The sequence below is a fragment of the Festucalex cinctus genome, chromosome 3 (assembly GCF_051991245.1).
Source record: "Festucalex cinctus isolate MCC-2025b chromosome 3, RoL_Fcin_1.0, whole genome shotgun sequence".
In the NCBI taxonomy this organism is placed as follows: domain Eukaryota; kingdom Metazoa; phylum Chordata; class Actinopteri; order Syngnathiformes; family Syngnathidae; genus Festucalex; species Festucalex cinctus.
Window position 1 is genome coordinate 24,137,404 of NC_135413.1, and position 16,555 is coordinate 24,153,958.

At 38.1% G+C, this 16,555-nt stretch overlaps 1 protein-coding gene across 12 annotated transcripts; it reads left to right on the forward strand.

The window, feature by feature from the left end:
- The first annotated feature begins 837 nt into the window (after nucleotides 1-837).
- On the forward strand, nucleotides 838-16,531 carry tpm1 (tropomyosin 1 (alpha)). 12 transcript variants are annotated; one of them, XM_077516902.1, is made up of 10 exons: nucleotides 839-1,094; nucleotides 1,201-1,326; nucleotides 1,488-1,613; nucleotides 7,575-7,708; nucleotides 7,792-7,909; nucleotides 9,222-9,292; nucleotides 11,425-11,500; nucleotides 11,667-11,729; nucleotides 11,809-11,878; nucleotides 12,253-13,734. In XM_077516902.1, exons 1-10 carry the CDS (start codon nucleotides 981-983, stop codon nucleotides 12,333-12,335), a joined length of 981 nt encoding a protein of 326 aa, XP_077373028.1. In that variant the 5' UTR covers nucleotides 839-980; the 3' UTR covers nucleotides 12,336-13,734. The 12 variants fall into 12 exon arrangements, 11 of the variants coding, with proteins under 11 accessions (XP_077373022.1, XP_077373028.1, XP_077373018.1 ...); XR_013282855.1 differs by lacking the exon at nucleotides 1,488-1,613 and having other exon boundaries at nucleotides 840-1,094; nucleotides 12,253-12,919; nucleotides 13,519-13,734; XM_077516901.1 differs by lacking the exon at nucleotides 12,253-13,734 and adding an exon at nucleotides 15,791-16,531 and having other exon boundaries at nucleotides 840-1,094.
- The last annotated feature ends 24 nt before the right edge of the window (nucleotides 16,532-16,555 follow it).

Consider the following 16,555-nt stretch of genomic DNA (forward strand, 5'->3'; position numbering starts at 1 on the left):
AGGACCAGCCAAATTGTGGGGAAAACAAAACGTTTTTCGTATACCTGTAGTCCAAAACAACCACAGTCAGAGACACAACACATCCCCAGTTTCCCAAGGAGGACGTCCTCTCGATTATGAGGTGAAAAGCCTTTAGTGTGGTCTTGGCCATCAAACGAAGCTCCTCCCCACGCCGAGCCATGGCAGCCAATCACACATAAACGTGCGTGTGCACGCAGGCAGACACTGTATCTATGAAGTAGTAGTCATAGAATGTACATTTTCAGATCGCAAAGGCTGAAATTTGAAAGAAATAATCAAAATAGGAAGTATGTAAAAACATGAGGATTTTTTTCTTCACATTCGCAACCCGTCTGAGAAACAAGAAATAACAATGACCAACAGAGGGAGACATAATGGGAAGCCTGGCGGCTCGTTAATCAGTGCCCCGAATTTCTCACATGGGGGGGAAGAAAAGATGAAAAAATGAGGACAACCTGTGCTTCATTTAGATTGATCTTTAAAAAAAATAAATAAATACATGAGAAGAGGCCCTCGAAAAAATATATCACAATATTGAGGGGGATTTCAATTTTGTGTAATTTTCAAAATAGTTCAGAGTATAAAAGCTGTGTTTTCATCTTCATCCTGCGTGCACATAAAGTGGCTTCTCTCACATTGTCATCAGGAAGTCTTCATCCCATATAAAGACGTATAAAAGTCAAATGTTTCAGGGAAGACAAATCAGCGAGTAGACCCTCGCTCGCCTCCTCCCACCCCAAAAAAAGTATTGGATGTCTCAAGGAATCTGCAGGGGCCCCCCCACCCCCACCCCTCTTCTAAGTACATATTTGCGAGGGCACAAGGAGGCAGAGCCTGCACTCCAGCTCCACGTTCACTGAGGCACACACGGCCCCAGCTCCTGCTCTCGCCTCCTGCTAACTTTTCCCCCCCACTTTTTTTCATTTGACGGAGCCTTTCCGTGTTGGCAATAAGCAGCCATGGACGCCATCAAGAAGAAGATGCAGATGCTCAAGCTCGACAAGGAGAACGCCTTGGACAGAGCTGAGCAGGCCGAGTCGGACAAGAAGGCGGCGGAGGACAGAAGCAAGCAGGTTGGCCCACGTTCAGTTCTTCATAGATAGATGGATAGATAGGTAGATATGCATGAATAAATTGCTTTTCCTGTTTAACTGGCTTGTCTTTGATACGCATGTGTAGTTAGAGGACGAAATAAGAGAGTTGGAAAAGAAAATGCGCATTACTGAGGACGAACGCGATAAAGTGTTTGAGGAGTTCCAAACTGCCGAGGAGAAGCTGCTGGGCGCCGAGGAGGTCGCCACCAAGGTATCCGTTCCTCACCTGTGCCGACGTCCTTAACCTTGCTGTCTTTCTTTCTCCTGTCCTGTCCTCTCCTGTTCTCTGTGCGTCTTTTGTATCTGTGTATATGTGTGCCACTCTCTGGTCGCCATCCCTCAAAAAAAAAAAAAAAATGAAATGGACCTCAGCTTGATGATGACTTGATGGGTCTGCAGAAGAAGTTGAAGGGAACTGAAGATGAGCTGGACAAGTACTCCGAGGCTCTTAAAGATGCCCAGGAGAAACTTGAGCTGGCTGAGAAGAAAGCCACTGATGTAAGTAAAAAGACGAGGGATCCTCCAGGGCACCGTCACACGTCCCCTTCACGTTTCCTCTTTTCACTGCACTCTCATGCTGCCCTAAAATGTATATTCCTGTTTATTCACTGTCAAATGTATTGAAAAATATTGGTTTTAGCTTTTGACCTCAACATTTAAGATATTTTTTTGGCCCTTAAATCAAAATATTTACCTTGAATTACATGTGATACACTTATGTTAGACAGTATATAAGTTTCAACATTTTCTTCTTTTTCATAATCTATAAATATCTGTATTGCATTTAAGTATTAGTTCATGTTCATTGTCGGCCCATGGTTTGGCAAAACACAGTGGAACAACAATAACTTTCAGTTGGATGGAACCAAATTTCTAATTTGGGGCTTAAGCTGAAAAACTTTGGGAAGCTCTGCCCTGTATTTTACTACATGCTCAATCATTTACAAGTCAGCCCAAAGAAAGTCACACTGTCAGTGTATGTGACATCCACACCGCATCTATTTTCAAGATGGACACACGATAGCAGTCGTATTACATTTTGCCCACTAATCCTCCTCGTTTGATATGTCGCCTGCTGAGGGATTTTTTTATTTTTATTTTTTTCCGGAGTGAAAATCAAGTCAGTCTTCCCACGGGCGCAGGGAGCCAGCAGTGTGGATATATATAGCCCACTTCTTTATATGGTCAACTTTGAGCTGCAGGCCGCTTGCTTAGCAAAGGGGGGGGGGGGACGCAGTTCCTCACAATGTGCCAGCTGCACAATTTGGCCAAATATAGCCGGAGGTGGAAAAGACATCAATCGAAAGAAATGACATCTTTGTGGATATGCAGTGTACACTGTATGCGCTGATTGTTGGACAGAAAATACTTGGCAGTCATGTAGTTGTAGTGCAAAGGTCGTGGCGCACTCAGGGCACAAAACTGTTATAGTCTTCATGTTTGTTTTTGTTTTGTTTTGGTTTGGTTTGGTTTTGCATACAATAGCATAAACCATAAAGATATCTGGAATTGTTTTCTCATATACATGTATGTTTTCTTTTTATTATACTATGGATGTTTTAATTGTTCAGCACCTTGAGTTGGATTTTAACAATGAAAGGTGCTATATTAATAAAGTTTGATTTGATTTGACATATATTGGGGATAGGGACAGGCCAAATAGTGAAAATCAATTTATAAGTGACAGCCATTTCAATTCAAATGTATTAAAAAATAATAATAATAAATAAATAAATAATAATAATAATAATAATAATAATAATGAAATAAAAAACATTTTTAACCCTCCAAAAACCAGGGGTTGGCTTAAAACAATGTATAAATTATTATTATTATTAATTTTTTTTTCTTTTTTTTTGGGGGGGGGGGGGGGTGAAAATCCCAAAATTATACATTGAATTTATGGCATATTTTTAAGTCTACCAGTGCCACACAATTGTATTTTAAAAATAGCTATTTAATTTAGTTAAATAAAAAATGTTGCCACACTGAGCAAAAAAACAACAAGTTTACTATATTTATTTATTTACTTAAAAAAAAAAAAAGTTGAATTAATAGGCCTTCATTTTTTTCAGGCTGGTTGAGGACATGTATGTGTATTGTGTAGGTGTATTGGTCACAGTTGACCAACAGAGGGTGCTAAAAGACAGGTAGTCTCTGTCCCCGTTGCTCATTGAAAGGGCATGCACCTCATTAAAGGCTCATTCTCGTCTTATCGATTTTAATTTCGCATTCGGTAGCTTTTATGGACCGTGTGTTATATTATCAAGCTGTTAATGTTTTACAGAAATGCAAAAATATATATATACCGCGCACGCACTGTGCCACTGGGCTCCGTGTCGTCACTACAATGACGTAACGTCATCTGGTAAATTGGAGCAACAGTGCGATAGTAAAAGATTTGTTATCGATTAGATACCAAGAACTATGATACTGGGCCAGTATCGTTATTATCGATACCGATATGTTCTCGGATTCGTCAGCTAGGAAACTCCTCTTTCTGAATGAATTTTATTGACTTTTAAGTGTTTTGTGCCTTGCGTACTTTATTTTAGTAATTAGTCACCCAAAACAATTCTCTGAATGGGCAAAGTATACAGGTAATGTTTACAAGTTAATAGAAATAAATATTATTATTATTATTATTATTATTATTATTATTATTATTATTATTATTATTATTATTATTATTATTATTATTATTAATATTGTTATTATTATTATTATTGTTATTATACCATGTACCACCTTAAAAAAAAAAAAAACTTAAAACAAAAACGAGGCACAGAGACAAAACCTACCAACCCCCACCCAACCCACCAGCCCCCCCCCAAAAAATATGATTCACTATTGTTGTAAACCACTGTAATATTATACAGGTTTCAATTGTAACAGCGTGCTTATAAGAACACTTATAAATTGTTTTTAAAGCTGTACATATATAATGTATAATGATTCAATTAAAACATATTTCACATAAGTTAATTTGTTGAGAATTTACCCAAATGATTGAAAACAAGCTGTTTAAAATGTTCAGTGCAATTGTATCGAACTAACAAATGTACAAACCTGATAAAAAATAAATAAATACATAAATAAATACAAATCAGGCAATGTAACATTCTGCAGTTTGACTAATTTAATTAAGTGATTCCCTTCATACTACTACTAGTATCATGAGACTCACTGCTGTAAACATGTGTATCTGTAAATAGCTAGTGTAAATATGTAAAGTATAGTTCTATAGTTAATGCCAAGTGTATTCACTGTATATTCAATCAAATCGGACCTTATTTTTTTAATATATTTGTTTAACTTCTAGTATGTGTTTTCATTTTAATAACAACTCCATAGGTCAGGGGTTCTAAAAAGTGGGGCACGAGTGAGGTACGTGGGCTCTCTCTAGTGGTATGGACTGAATTAAACACTAATAAAATGTACATTTAAAACTTGTATTACAGCGAAGCTGATATATAGCCTGTTTGAACTTTTTTTTTTATGTACTGTAACTGTGCATTTTTTATTTTTCACTTTTTAGGCACAGTTCAGTTCAGTCTGTATTTAACTTTTAAGTATAGTACGATATATTGCATCTTTAAACAAATAGATTTTTATTTAATGTTGACCTTCATCTCTGTCTGTATTTTGATATTGGTCATTACGGCGATATTAGGAGAGCTAAGTAGATTCTTTGCGGCTGTATTGGGTGTAAAAAGGTTGAAAAGCAAAGCCTCAAGTATTGACCCCTACTGATAATGATCAATATCAAGTCTAAGTTCGGTATCGACATTATCGACATTCGTATCGAGCCGCCCACTCATTCGCAGCCGACCAGTCAGCCAGCCTGCTGGAGCTTGCGCGCGTTTGCTTTGCCGTGAGAGAATCGCGAAGAATGGCAGGACCCACGTCGGTGGAGGCTGTCAAACGAAAGATTCGATCTCTGCAAGCGCAGGCAGACTTCGCGGACGACAAAGCCCAAAGGTTACACCGCGAGTTGCACGAGCAGCGCCAAGCCAGGGAGGAAGTAAGACACATCAGTAATGTGCCTCCGTTTGGGGGTTTATGTGGGTCGATGTCGGGCCCTGTGCCATGTTGGGATGCTGCGCGCGTAGTACGCAACTTCACCTGCTACGTTTTTGATTTGATGCCCAACTCGTGAATGCTTTTGATGAAACCTCGCGCGTTCACCATTTTCTGAATTTAGAATTTCCTGCAAGCAGGAAGCTCAGAGCAAAAAGCACATTGCAGGTGACAGATGCCGTTTGACGTGCCCTTATTTGGTCAAAGCACCGCAACAGATTTTTTTTTATTTTTGTTTGTTTGTTTTGTTTCCACCTTGAATTAGAAGGAGAGCAAATCCCTTGGACGGTCAAGGGCTTACACTGTCTGAGGCCGGGACAGGCTCAGTCTAATATAGCTTTATCTCCTTTGTCTGTTGACTTGTTCCCAGATTAGCCTCTCAATGTGTAGCATAGTGTGACTTCCTTGTTCTGCATAACTTTCAACCGCATATCAATTTGAGTGCCAAATTCACAGCAAGGAGGCCAAAGTCATGTGACACATTGAAATTGTCATTTTTCTGTCCTTGAACCACTTTTGCAAGACAATATTTGCTAGCCACTTTTCTGTGATAATAATTTTAAATTCAACTTGTCGTTAATCTGTACATATGCAGTCACAATCATCATGGCCCACAAGGGAAACCAAAACTACAATGTGGGCCGTAAATGAGTTTGACACCCATGGTCGGACGCTAGAGGCACAGGAAAAGACGACTTGAAAGAATATTGACTTTATATGGTAAAGGCATGTACAAATAACATTCACCAGCAATTAAAATAATTAAAATAAATGTATGATTGGAGGCTGCAATTCTGTGAGTTCTCAATACATATGCAAGGCAGGGAACAATGCACAATTAAAAGTTTTTAAAAGTACTGTAAATCCAAAATTAAAGAAAGATGGCCAACCCTTCCTGTTAACAATCATCTCGCAATACACCTTCAGATCCCCGTGACAATTAACATTAGGGGTGTGAATTGCCTAGTACCTGACGATTCGATTCGTATCACGATTCACAGGTCACGATTCGATTCGATACCGATTAATCCCGATACGAATTTATAAGTCGATTGTTGCGATTTTTTTTCATTCAAATTTAGAAAATACTAATCAGTAAGCTTGTAGAGTGTAAGATTTATATGAAAATGTATTATTTATTTATCTGAAATTTCAGTCTTATAGAGGTTGTAATCTGTTTCATGTTTAAACAGCATTAAAATAAAATATTAAGGCTTAATGTTCCGTTCATATAACATTCTTCCATGCTTAAGGTGTGAATCCTAAAAAAAAAATAAAAAAAATAAAAAAAAAAAAAATAAATAAATAAAAAATCGATTTTGCCTATTATTGAATCGATTCGAGAATCGCGCGATGTAGTATCGCGATATATCGCCGAATCGATTTTTTTTTAACACCCCTAATTAACATCATGTTTTTTGTTTCTGGGGAGAAAATGTTTTAAACATATTTATACTTATATCTTATTCTAATGTGTACAATTGCCTTTTGCAACTTTGTTCCAACATAATATGCAAAACGTTACCCCGATAATCAATAAAAAAAAATGTGAAATTAACTTGTATTTAGTTACGTTATATTTAGACTTTACTTTTCATTGGATAGATCGGGATCGGCTAATATTTTTCTTTTTTTTTTTTCTTTTTTTTTGCAAACTTGGTGATCGGCTTTAATGTCTTAATTTGTCTGTGGATCAATGACATCATTGATCAGCTCTGTGAAGTAATACAATGTGTTATAGTCAGTGTTTTAAGTGTATTTTTAAAGATTTTTGGGGGGTTTAAATATATATTTTTTTCCCCATTCATTTCAATTGGTGTGAATTATACATGGGCTTTCGCTATTCGTTGGCCGTACCCGTCAGTGATCGGGTGAAAAGTCCTGATTGTGTCAAGCCTCATTATTTTATTTTATTTTATTTTTTTGGGGCCTCTACTAGATGACAGAATGTATGTTTAACCTGTTGCCATTACTAGCTTTGGGTTAACTAACTAAATATGCCCAAATTTCATGCTAAGTAAAATTGTGAGTAAATTGAGACAAAACTATCATTTTTTTAACCATTTAATGTACACCTGACAACAAAACTGACAGTACCCCAATATGGGTTAATGAACCCAGCAGATTTGTGTACTTTTTTTATGTTAACCTAAAATGGGGTATATTAGTGTACTTTGTGTGCTAGACAAGTCCATGTCGAAAAGCAGAACAAGTAAGCTCTCAAAGGAAGTCTTTCCCCAACTGGTTGCACAAACAAATGAACTGCTTGAATAAGCAATCATGCTTAAGAGTACTTTGGGCTGACATGTAAGCCATGTGTGGAATGTAATGTAATGTTTGAGGGGGGGAAAAAACTGACTTGTTGTGTTCTGTTGTTAGGCTGAGAGCGATGTCGCCTCCCTCAACAGACGCATCCAGCTGGTTGAGGAGGAGTTGGACCGTGCTCAGGAGCGTCTGGCCACTGCTCTGACCAAGCTGGAGGAGGCCGAGAAGGCGGCCGACGAGAGCGAGAGGTGCGTTGGCGCGCGGCTTCCGCCGCCCCGGGATCTTTTCCGTGCGTGTCGCTAAATGGCGTCCTTGGGCCGTGTCCTCACAGAGGCATGAAGGTCATTGAGAACAGGGCCATGAAGGACGAGGAGAAGATGGAGATCCAGGAGATCCAGCTCAAGGAGGCCAAACACATCGCTGAGGAGGCTGACCGCAAATATGAGGAGGCGAGTTTTTCCGCACATTAAAAATAATTATTTGTAACCCACTAAAAAAAAAAAAAAAAGAAGTATTTTTTTAAATTATTATATAGTTTTATATTCATTTTAGAAGGTTAAAAATACTTCTAAAATATTTTCCACATTTCCTGATTTTATTTACAGTAGGAGCCAGAGCTTTAGGCATAAAGTCAGACTTGATTTATTCCAAAGTATTATTTTTAACCTACTATACTTCATCAAATTGTTTCTTACCACAGATTAATATGTTTTTTTAAGCTTATTTTGCACTACTTACCGTCAGTCATTCATTTCTGAGTTACTACTGTAGAAAAATTAATCATTTGTCAATTATATAGTATAGTTTTTACTATTAATTTCAAGTATACATTTTTAACAGTGAAATGCTAACTGCCTTGTTTCAACAACAACAACAACAAATGTGGATTGTGGAAGAGAAAGGGAGCCGAACCTGAGGATCAGAGCTAATTTTAAATTAGAGGTTAAAGATTGTTCTTTTCTTTTTGTTTTGTTTTTTCCATATCAACATGTAATAGCAGACTGGTGACACGTAGCTAACAAAGTTGAGGGGATCTTTGCTAACTTTGCTATCCTCGGGAGTCCATATCCATGTGTTGTAGTTGGAAAAAAAAAATATTAATGAAATAAACAATGATGATAATAATAATAATAGCAAACAATGAAACTAATTTTATTTTATATTTATAAAACCCACAAAAACTCATTGAGATTATAGCAAAAATGTTCTTTATATTCATCTTCGTCAATTAATTTTTCATACATGAGCTTTGGGTTTTAACTGAAATATATTTACAGTATTTCGATGTTACTGTACTGCATTATGGAAAAACGAAGTTCAAGCAGTCATTAGGGACTTTTAGTTAACTTTATTTAAACAATAAGTGAAAAAAATTTTTAACATGCACTTGACAAATACACCATCTATTTAAAAAAAAAACAAAAAAACTAAAGCTAATACTAAAACTAATAAAAGCTAAATTAGAACAAAACTTTTTGAAAAAGTTCAAACTAACAATCCCACTCTAAAAACCTAATCTAAAACTATTAAAAGCGAAATTAGAACATTTAGAACAATTATTAGTTCTTGTTATTTCTATATATTTCCAGCTGCTTTAGTCAGGCCAAAATGATTGCAACTGTTGGTTGCCCCTACTAGCGACCTCCATTGCTACATAGTTTCAGGAAACGTACCAAATGAAAACAAAGTAAATGAGCTGTATATTTGAGAAAATGCACATTGCTGTTCCTTTTGTAACACTTTTCTGTGCTGAACCTAAAGGTGGCTCGTAAGCTCGTCATCATTGAGAGTGATCTGGAGCGTACAGAGGAGCGCGCCGAGCTGACAGAAAGGTAACATTCACAAAATTCACATCCGTGTCGCTCACCCTCCCCCGGGCAATGCATGCTAGCAGTTTACCTTATACACCAAAAGAACAAAACGTCTATTTCTGTAAATACACGGCCGTCCTGTTTGAACATGACGCCTTATGTTCTTGAATGGCTGCGGCTTGCAAACGATGGTTACTCACAGGCACTGGCGACGGATGGACGATGAGCTAAGAGTTGCGGAGCAAAGCATGAAATCACTAAACTCCTCACTCAGACAGGTACTATCAGCCAAAACTAACACGTCTGTACTTTTATCATATTTTTTTTTAATAAGACACTCCTCATACTATCATTCACCGGAAGGAATGAAGCCTCTGCTTTGCTTGCTGTGCTCGCGCTCCTCATTTTTCATCTCCAGTTTAACTGAAAATTATTCATGAAAGTGACCACATTTGGAGTTAAAGTGTGTCTTCTTGCACAACAAAATGGCAAAAAAAAACAAAAAACAAAAAAAAAATGTAATTTTGTATCGTATTACAGAAGCGTAGAGCTGCCAATGTGGAGTAAACATTTTTGGCTGGCGAGTATGTTCGAACATACTTGCAAATATGTTCGAACGTACTTGCAAATACGTTCGAACGTACTTGCAAATACGTTCGAACATACTCGCAAATATGTTTAAACATACTCACAAATATGTTCGAACATGCTTGCAAATATGCTCGAACGTATTGAAATATGTTCGAACATACTTGCAAATATGTTCGAACGTACTTGCAAATACGTTCGAACGTACTTGCAAATACGTTCGAACATACTCGCAAATATGTTTAAACATACTCACAAATATGTTCGAACATGCTTGCAAATATGCTCGAACGTATTGAAATATGTTCGAACATACTCGCAAATACATTCGAACATACTCGCAAATACATTCGAACATACTCGCAAATACGTTCGAACATACTTGCAAATATGTTTGACTGTACGTGTAAGCTACATGCTACAAAGTTAGCATACCTTCCCATAATGCCACGGGGTATTATTTGCGCATGCGTGAGTGAAAACAAAACCCAATTTTTTAGGCATTTGGGCCACATTACCAATTCATTAGAAAATTAAGTAGACTCTCTGCAGAAAAAAAAATAAAATAAGTACACAAAAAACAGTGTTTATTCGTAACTTTTACTATTTATTATGTCTGCCGGGCATGATTGAGATTCATCATTTTTTTCACTCGCGCATGCGCAAATAATACCCCGTGGCATTATGGGAAGGTATGCTAACTTTGTAGCATGTAGCCTACAAGTATGTTCGAACATATTTGCAAGTATGTTCGAACATGTTTCAATACGTTCAAACATATTAGCGAGTATGTTCGAACATACTCGCCAGTCAAAAATGTTTCCTCCACATTGGTAGCTCTACACTTTCGTATCACATGCAAATTCACTTGAACTCGGAATGTGGCCACTTGATCATTTCATGCTTAACTGTGAACCTTTTGCTAAAGCCACATTTTCCACCAAGCAGAAACATTTCGTTTGATATAAATTTGTCTCCAGTAGTTTGAGCTACACTATTGGAATGTCTGTGTAGAGGATCCGAGAGGATTTTACCTACCTTTTAAATTTTGTCAAGTTGTTGTAGTTAACATTTGAAAGACTGCAAGTCAAAGTGTTTAGTAAGCTAACAACTTTTGGCACCTTTATCATGTGGGTAGCAAAGGAAGTGGGCGGAGCAGGAACAAACTGAACAATGCCGAGTGGTCGACCAAGAATTGTCACCTCTGTGTGACAGTGTAGAAAAAAACAAACAAACAAAAAATCCCGCATACAAACTTGCCCTTAGTCCGAACTGCTTGGTGGACATTTGGTTTAACATTGCGGGGACTGTTCTAGACAACACCGACATCCGCTACCATTTGATCATGCAGTCACCTCCACATTCCTGCTCTGTTTAATTGACTCAGGGTTCCCTACTGATTTAATCCCTGAACTTCTTATTGATCTTCTTTCCTCTCTCCCCCACCCCGCTCCGTCCTTCTGTTTCTTTCCCTCCACCCGTTTGACGTCTGGTTCCGTCCGTCCTCGTCGTGGCTTCCTTCCCTTTCTCTCTCCTCTTTTTGCACCCGTGTCAAACAAAACCAGCAAATGCGCTGAGCTGGAGGAAGAGTTGAAAACTGTGACCAACAACCTGAAGTCACTGGAGGCCCAGGCTGATAAGGTAAGCAGCCCGTGCGGGCCGACTGCATGCTGACAAAAGATCTGCTTGATGGGGGCGCCAGAGGAGTTTGGGAACCGGATGTGTGTCCTCTTGAACTGATGCTGTGCTAGATTTGCCGACTTCTTCACAGTTTGCTTGACTTCGCTTGTTATTTGTGACCCCACAGTACTCGCAGAAGGAGGACAAATACGAGGAGGAGATCAAGATCCTCACCGACAAGCTGAAGGAGGCGAGTTTGACAGCGTTTGCGATCAGGAACTCGCGGCGTCGTGTTTATTCGCTCTTACGTCGACGTTTCTTCTGCACAGGCTGAGACTCGGGCCGAGTTCGCTGAGAGATCAGTCGCCAAGCTTGAGAAGACCATTGATGACCTGGAGGGTATGTTTTGTTTTTTGTTTTTTTAACATCTTCACATTTGCACCCCTTTACATCATTCCCAAACCACAATACATTTGTAGCACATTGCTTTCAAGTCCTGAGTCTGATTAGAGAAACCAAGCAGGAAAAAAAAAAAGACTGGTGAATGACAAACCAGTCACAAGTCAACATTTTTTTTTGTGTGCATACCACAGAAGACTTTGCACTCACTTGTACTGCGCTTTCATTCCTGTCATTCTTTGGTGTAACTTTTGTTTTCCTCTTTCTGTTTCAATCTCTCCACTTTGAATGGTCTTCACCGCCTTTTCATGTCACCTTTGCCCCCTCCCACTCCCGTCACTGCACCTCACCTCGCGCCCGTGGCCCACCAATAGATGAGTTGTATTCCCAGAAACTGAAGTACAAGGCCATCAGCGAGGAGCTGGACCACGCCCTCAATGACATGACTTCCATGTAAATGTTGCACCTGCCGTGCCTCTTGTGTTTGTCGGTTATTACGAGTACTAGGACTGGGGGATTAATAGAAATTGAATCGTGGTTTTGATTTCGGCTTCGTACGGTTATAACATTAGAACCGAAAGAAAATGATGAACGGTGTGCCACGTTTTTGGAAGTTCCTGTGTTTTGAAAGCTGAATGAAAGTTGTTTACTAACACCCTCGTTAGCATTAACTATAAAATGAAACACACAACTAAAAAAGAAATACACACATTGTATATTTAATAAATACAAGACAGACTTAGTCTTCGAAACATCACCTGTGCTAAAGCTAGCAGTTAGCATCGATAGCAAGATATTCTTTCAAATAACGAATATTAACATACAATCACTGCAGTAGCACATAGAAACAAGTACTGTACTATTATAATACTCAAAGGCACATATTCTTCCAAATATGGTGAAAAACAAGTTTTAAAAATGCTCAATCACAACTTTCTTCTTCTACTCTTCATATCTGAATGTATGTGGATACTGCATGCATGCATTAATGGGACCACACTGCCCTCAAGAGGCCAAGGCACGCATAGTAGGAAACAAACGGTATTTATTTTTGTTTTTTTATTGCTATGATTTTAATAAATTATTGAATAATAATGTTTATATATTTGTTTTTCTATAGTCGCCCAGCCCTAACGACTAGCTTGTAGCAGTCTCCTCAGGATGCACCATTATTCCGTACATTGTTTTACTCAGCTGGTCTTAAACAATGTCTTTCGTGTGTGAGCATTCTCTAGCAACTCGCAGTTGGCTCCTCTTTCACTTTATTGTGTTTTATCGGTAAGATTAGAGTGTAAAGAGGACAGGCATAAGGTGTAATGCATGTCACGTGAAGAAAGCATGGACCGGTTTGGTTTCATTTCTACTTGACGGACCTTTTTAGTGGCATCCTGAGGCGCGCATGCTAATTAGGAAGGGGGATTCACTCGCCGTAGCCCAGAGCCTTTCCTCTTTTGATTGATCATCTATTAATACGTCCTGATTTATCCCCATTAAATCCCCCTCCCGCTCATTTGCTCTTTTTTTTTTTTTGTCCTATTTCAATGGGCTCTGTGGCATACTGCTATTGATGTAGTGCGTCAAAGAGCCGACTATCCCCCCCACCCCTTCATTCACTGTACTTCTTCTCTCCTCCCTCACAGATAAATTGTTTACATCTCATCAAAGACGCCTCCTTCCGGCGGAGTGGCATCTGTCTGCTCTCTCCAGCCTTCCCTCCATCTTCCTTTCCCTCTCCATCTGTGCTATTCCCGTCCTCGTGTTTGTTCTCATCCTCATGTCAAAGTCCATCCCATCTCTTGTACAGAATCCTAAAATCGTTCTGCGTTGTGTAAAAAGAATAAACCTCATCCCTTCCATGTACGCTGTATCTGTTTACTCTTTCCCTTTTCCCTATTTATTTCCAGCCAAACCTTTTATGCTCTGTCTTGACTTTTTCTTTCAACATCTCAGCAATCGTTTTCCCTGCTTTCACCGTTTCAGCCGTGTAGAAGGTGGCACCCACAAACGTAAATCAAATCTGAGCCAATTTAGTTTCTCTTGTAGCAGTAGAAACTTTTCGACATGGAGCGCTGTGACAGGGAATCTTGCGTTGGGTGTTTTGAGGACACGAGGATTGGGATTGGATTGTGATCAGGAAGACTTTGGTTAAGTAGCGAGATGATGGAGAACATCTAGTTGGATGAAACAGACTGAGAAGCTTTGTGCACATCCCTGTTGCAATATTATGATATGTAGGCATTGTACGTTACGCAGCATTTCAATAAATGTACAATCTAAACGTTCTGAGTGTTTTGATGAATCGCCATAATTTAGGGCAGAAAATGTATGTTAATAGTGCAGCCTTTAAAACGTCACAAGAAAGAGAAGGCAGTTATTTGCCACTTCAGTTGCAGTTTAGCTGGTTAACATTTAATCTATTTTAGTCACAGTATATTAATGAAATCTAATCTTGAAATTTCAGTCCTATTACACAGCATACTCCCAGTAAAAATAGTCTCAAACATTTGGCAGTTTGTCACTTTAGACATAATAATTGTATTTTTTAAACAATTTAATATTAAAAAGAAATAAGGTAAATTATTTACATAAATCTGTTGTCATGAAAAAAAATGCAAATAAAGCAATTTCTGGAAAGCAAACAAATAAACATTCACATTCAACAAAGCCCACATTTTATATGTAAAATGGCCCAATTTTGAGTGAAAGTGAGTGCTTATGTGTTGTCTGGTATTTAGCTGATAATGTGATGAAAAAAAATGGCAAAAATGTTCCTAAAAAAATCTTTACAATATGCTGCATGCGCCCCCATGAGTCTAAACACGGAATTCTGAGTATTGTGTTTGTGGAATATGAATTAAGAAGAACAATCCACCTGTTTTTATCTGTATCGAGGTGCGGCCATTTTGCCACTTGCTGTCGACTGAAAATGACATCACAGTGCCTCAGGACTCTGGTAACGACCAATCACAGCTCACCTGTTTTCTGGATTTGGTCATGTGACGTTCGCAAACTGAGCCTTCGGCACCGTGATGTCATTTTCAGTCATCAGATGGCGAAAAACAGGTGGATTTATCTGCTTAATTCATATTCCACAAATCGTGTTTAGACTAGTGGGGCTGCTTAGAACATATTATTGGAAAGGAAATTTTTAACTTCACTTTTTACTTGACCTTTGAATAATATTGAAATGATACATATCCTTGACAATTTTGAAGAAACATTCTAGTAAGCATTATTGAAAATGAGTATGAAGTGTCAACATGTAATTTTTTGGGGGCAAATTAAAAAAATATATTTATATATATTTTTTGAATGTTTATTAACACCTATTTGTGTCATTCTCAACTTCAAGATAATCGGTCACATAATACAAATAAACTAAAAAGTTGGTCACTTTTTGGATAATTCTGTGCATAAATGTGAATACATTAAAATGAATCATGTCCATGTTGATCATGACCAATGAGATGTTGCCAACATCCTGACTATCTTTTCTTGCAAAAGGTAGGCTGCCACAGACTTTGCACTTTTTTTCCCCTCTCCTGCACCTATTTTGACTTGCTGTCTGACTGTAATGATCTACCAGAATAGCTGCCATGTAACTAATAAACTGCATTTGGCCTTTATTATGAAATATGTAAAACATATTGCTGACAATTATACAATTAGGAATTTGTTTTTATTTTAACAATGTACCATGTGTATGCCAGGGTGCTTATAGTCAGTGTGAATCACAATGTTGACTGTGTGCATGGTTCCTCACAAAACCATAGTGAGTTTTTATTTGTTTTTGAGTGCTGTGAAGAACAGGTTAAACATGTAACAAGCTTGATTATTAACACGGTCCAACTGGCTGACTGTCTCGTAATCACTTAACTGCAACTAATGCTTGCTTTTTCAATTTCCCAATAGAGAAACTTGCCCATGCTAAAGAGGAGAATCTCGACATGCACCAGATGTTGGACCAGACTCTAATGGAACTGAATAATTTGTGAAAACACAGTCTAACCCGACATGCACTGTGGTTTGGCTTTTTGTACTTGCACCTTTGCTACCCTATAAACCTGTACCTAGCCCACGGTGCAGCACAAACAGCCAGATGCTATTTTATTGCACCATCCTGCCTTCAGTGGAACTCATCCAAGGAGCTAAGGGAAGTCAAACTTAACCATTCCCTCCGATGAAGCCCAAAGTCAGAAGCATGTTTGTATTTGCAAGATAGTTTTTATACTGTAACAATGTATTTTCCTTGGGCGGAATTACAGGTGACTTTGGTTACAAAGATTTTGTACATCTGCATTGATAGTTACATTCTATTCCACCTCAAGTTTTGCACATACCAAATGACAAAATGGAGAAATTTAGCACTTAAATCTCACAATAATGCCTTTTTTTTTTTTTTTTTTGCATTCTGTATTAAAGACTGTCAATGCACTCCTCTTGTGAAATTTCAGTATATAAACTGGTGCTAGTTTACTCATATTTAGGCTGTATTGGTTTGAACAGCCACAGTCCTAATTTTTTTCATTTTGTCTGTGTGGTTTCAGACACCTGGTTGTGCATTTTTAGAATTTTTAATGTAGAGGTTTCAAATGTTTATCATATTTGAAATGTTTAAAATCTGAAATAAATTAAAGCACGTTTTGAAAGCTTTGTGATTGTATTATATTTTAACAC

What these genes read in the sequence shown, in the direction of transcription:
- tpm1 (XM_077516902.1), top strand. Translation starts at nt 981, where the DNA reads ATGGACGCCATCAAGAAGAAGATGCAGATGCTCAAGCTCGACAAGGAG. An exon ending in CCGAGGAGGTCGCCACCAAG is followed by an intron (nt 1,327 to 1,487) that starts GTATCCGTTCCT and finishes AATGGACCTCAG; the next exon opens with CTTGATGATGACTTGATGGG. An exon ending in CTGACCGCAAATATGAGGAG is followed by an intron (nt 7,910 to 9,221) that starts GCGAGTTTTTCC and finishes CTGAACCTAAAG; the next exon opens with GTGGCTCGTAAGCTCGTCAT.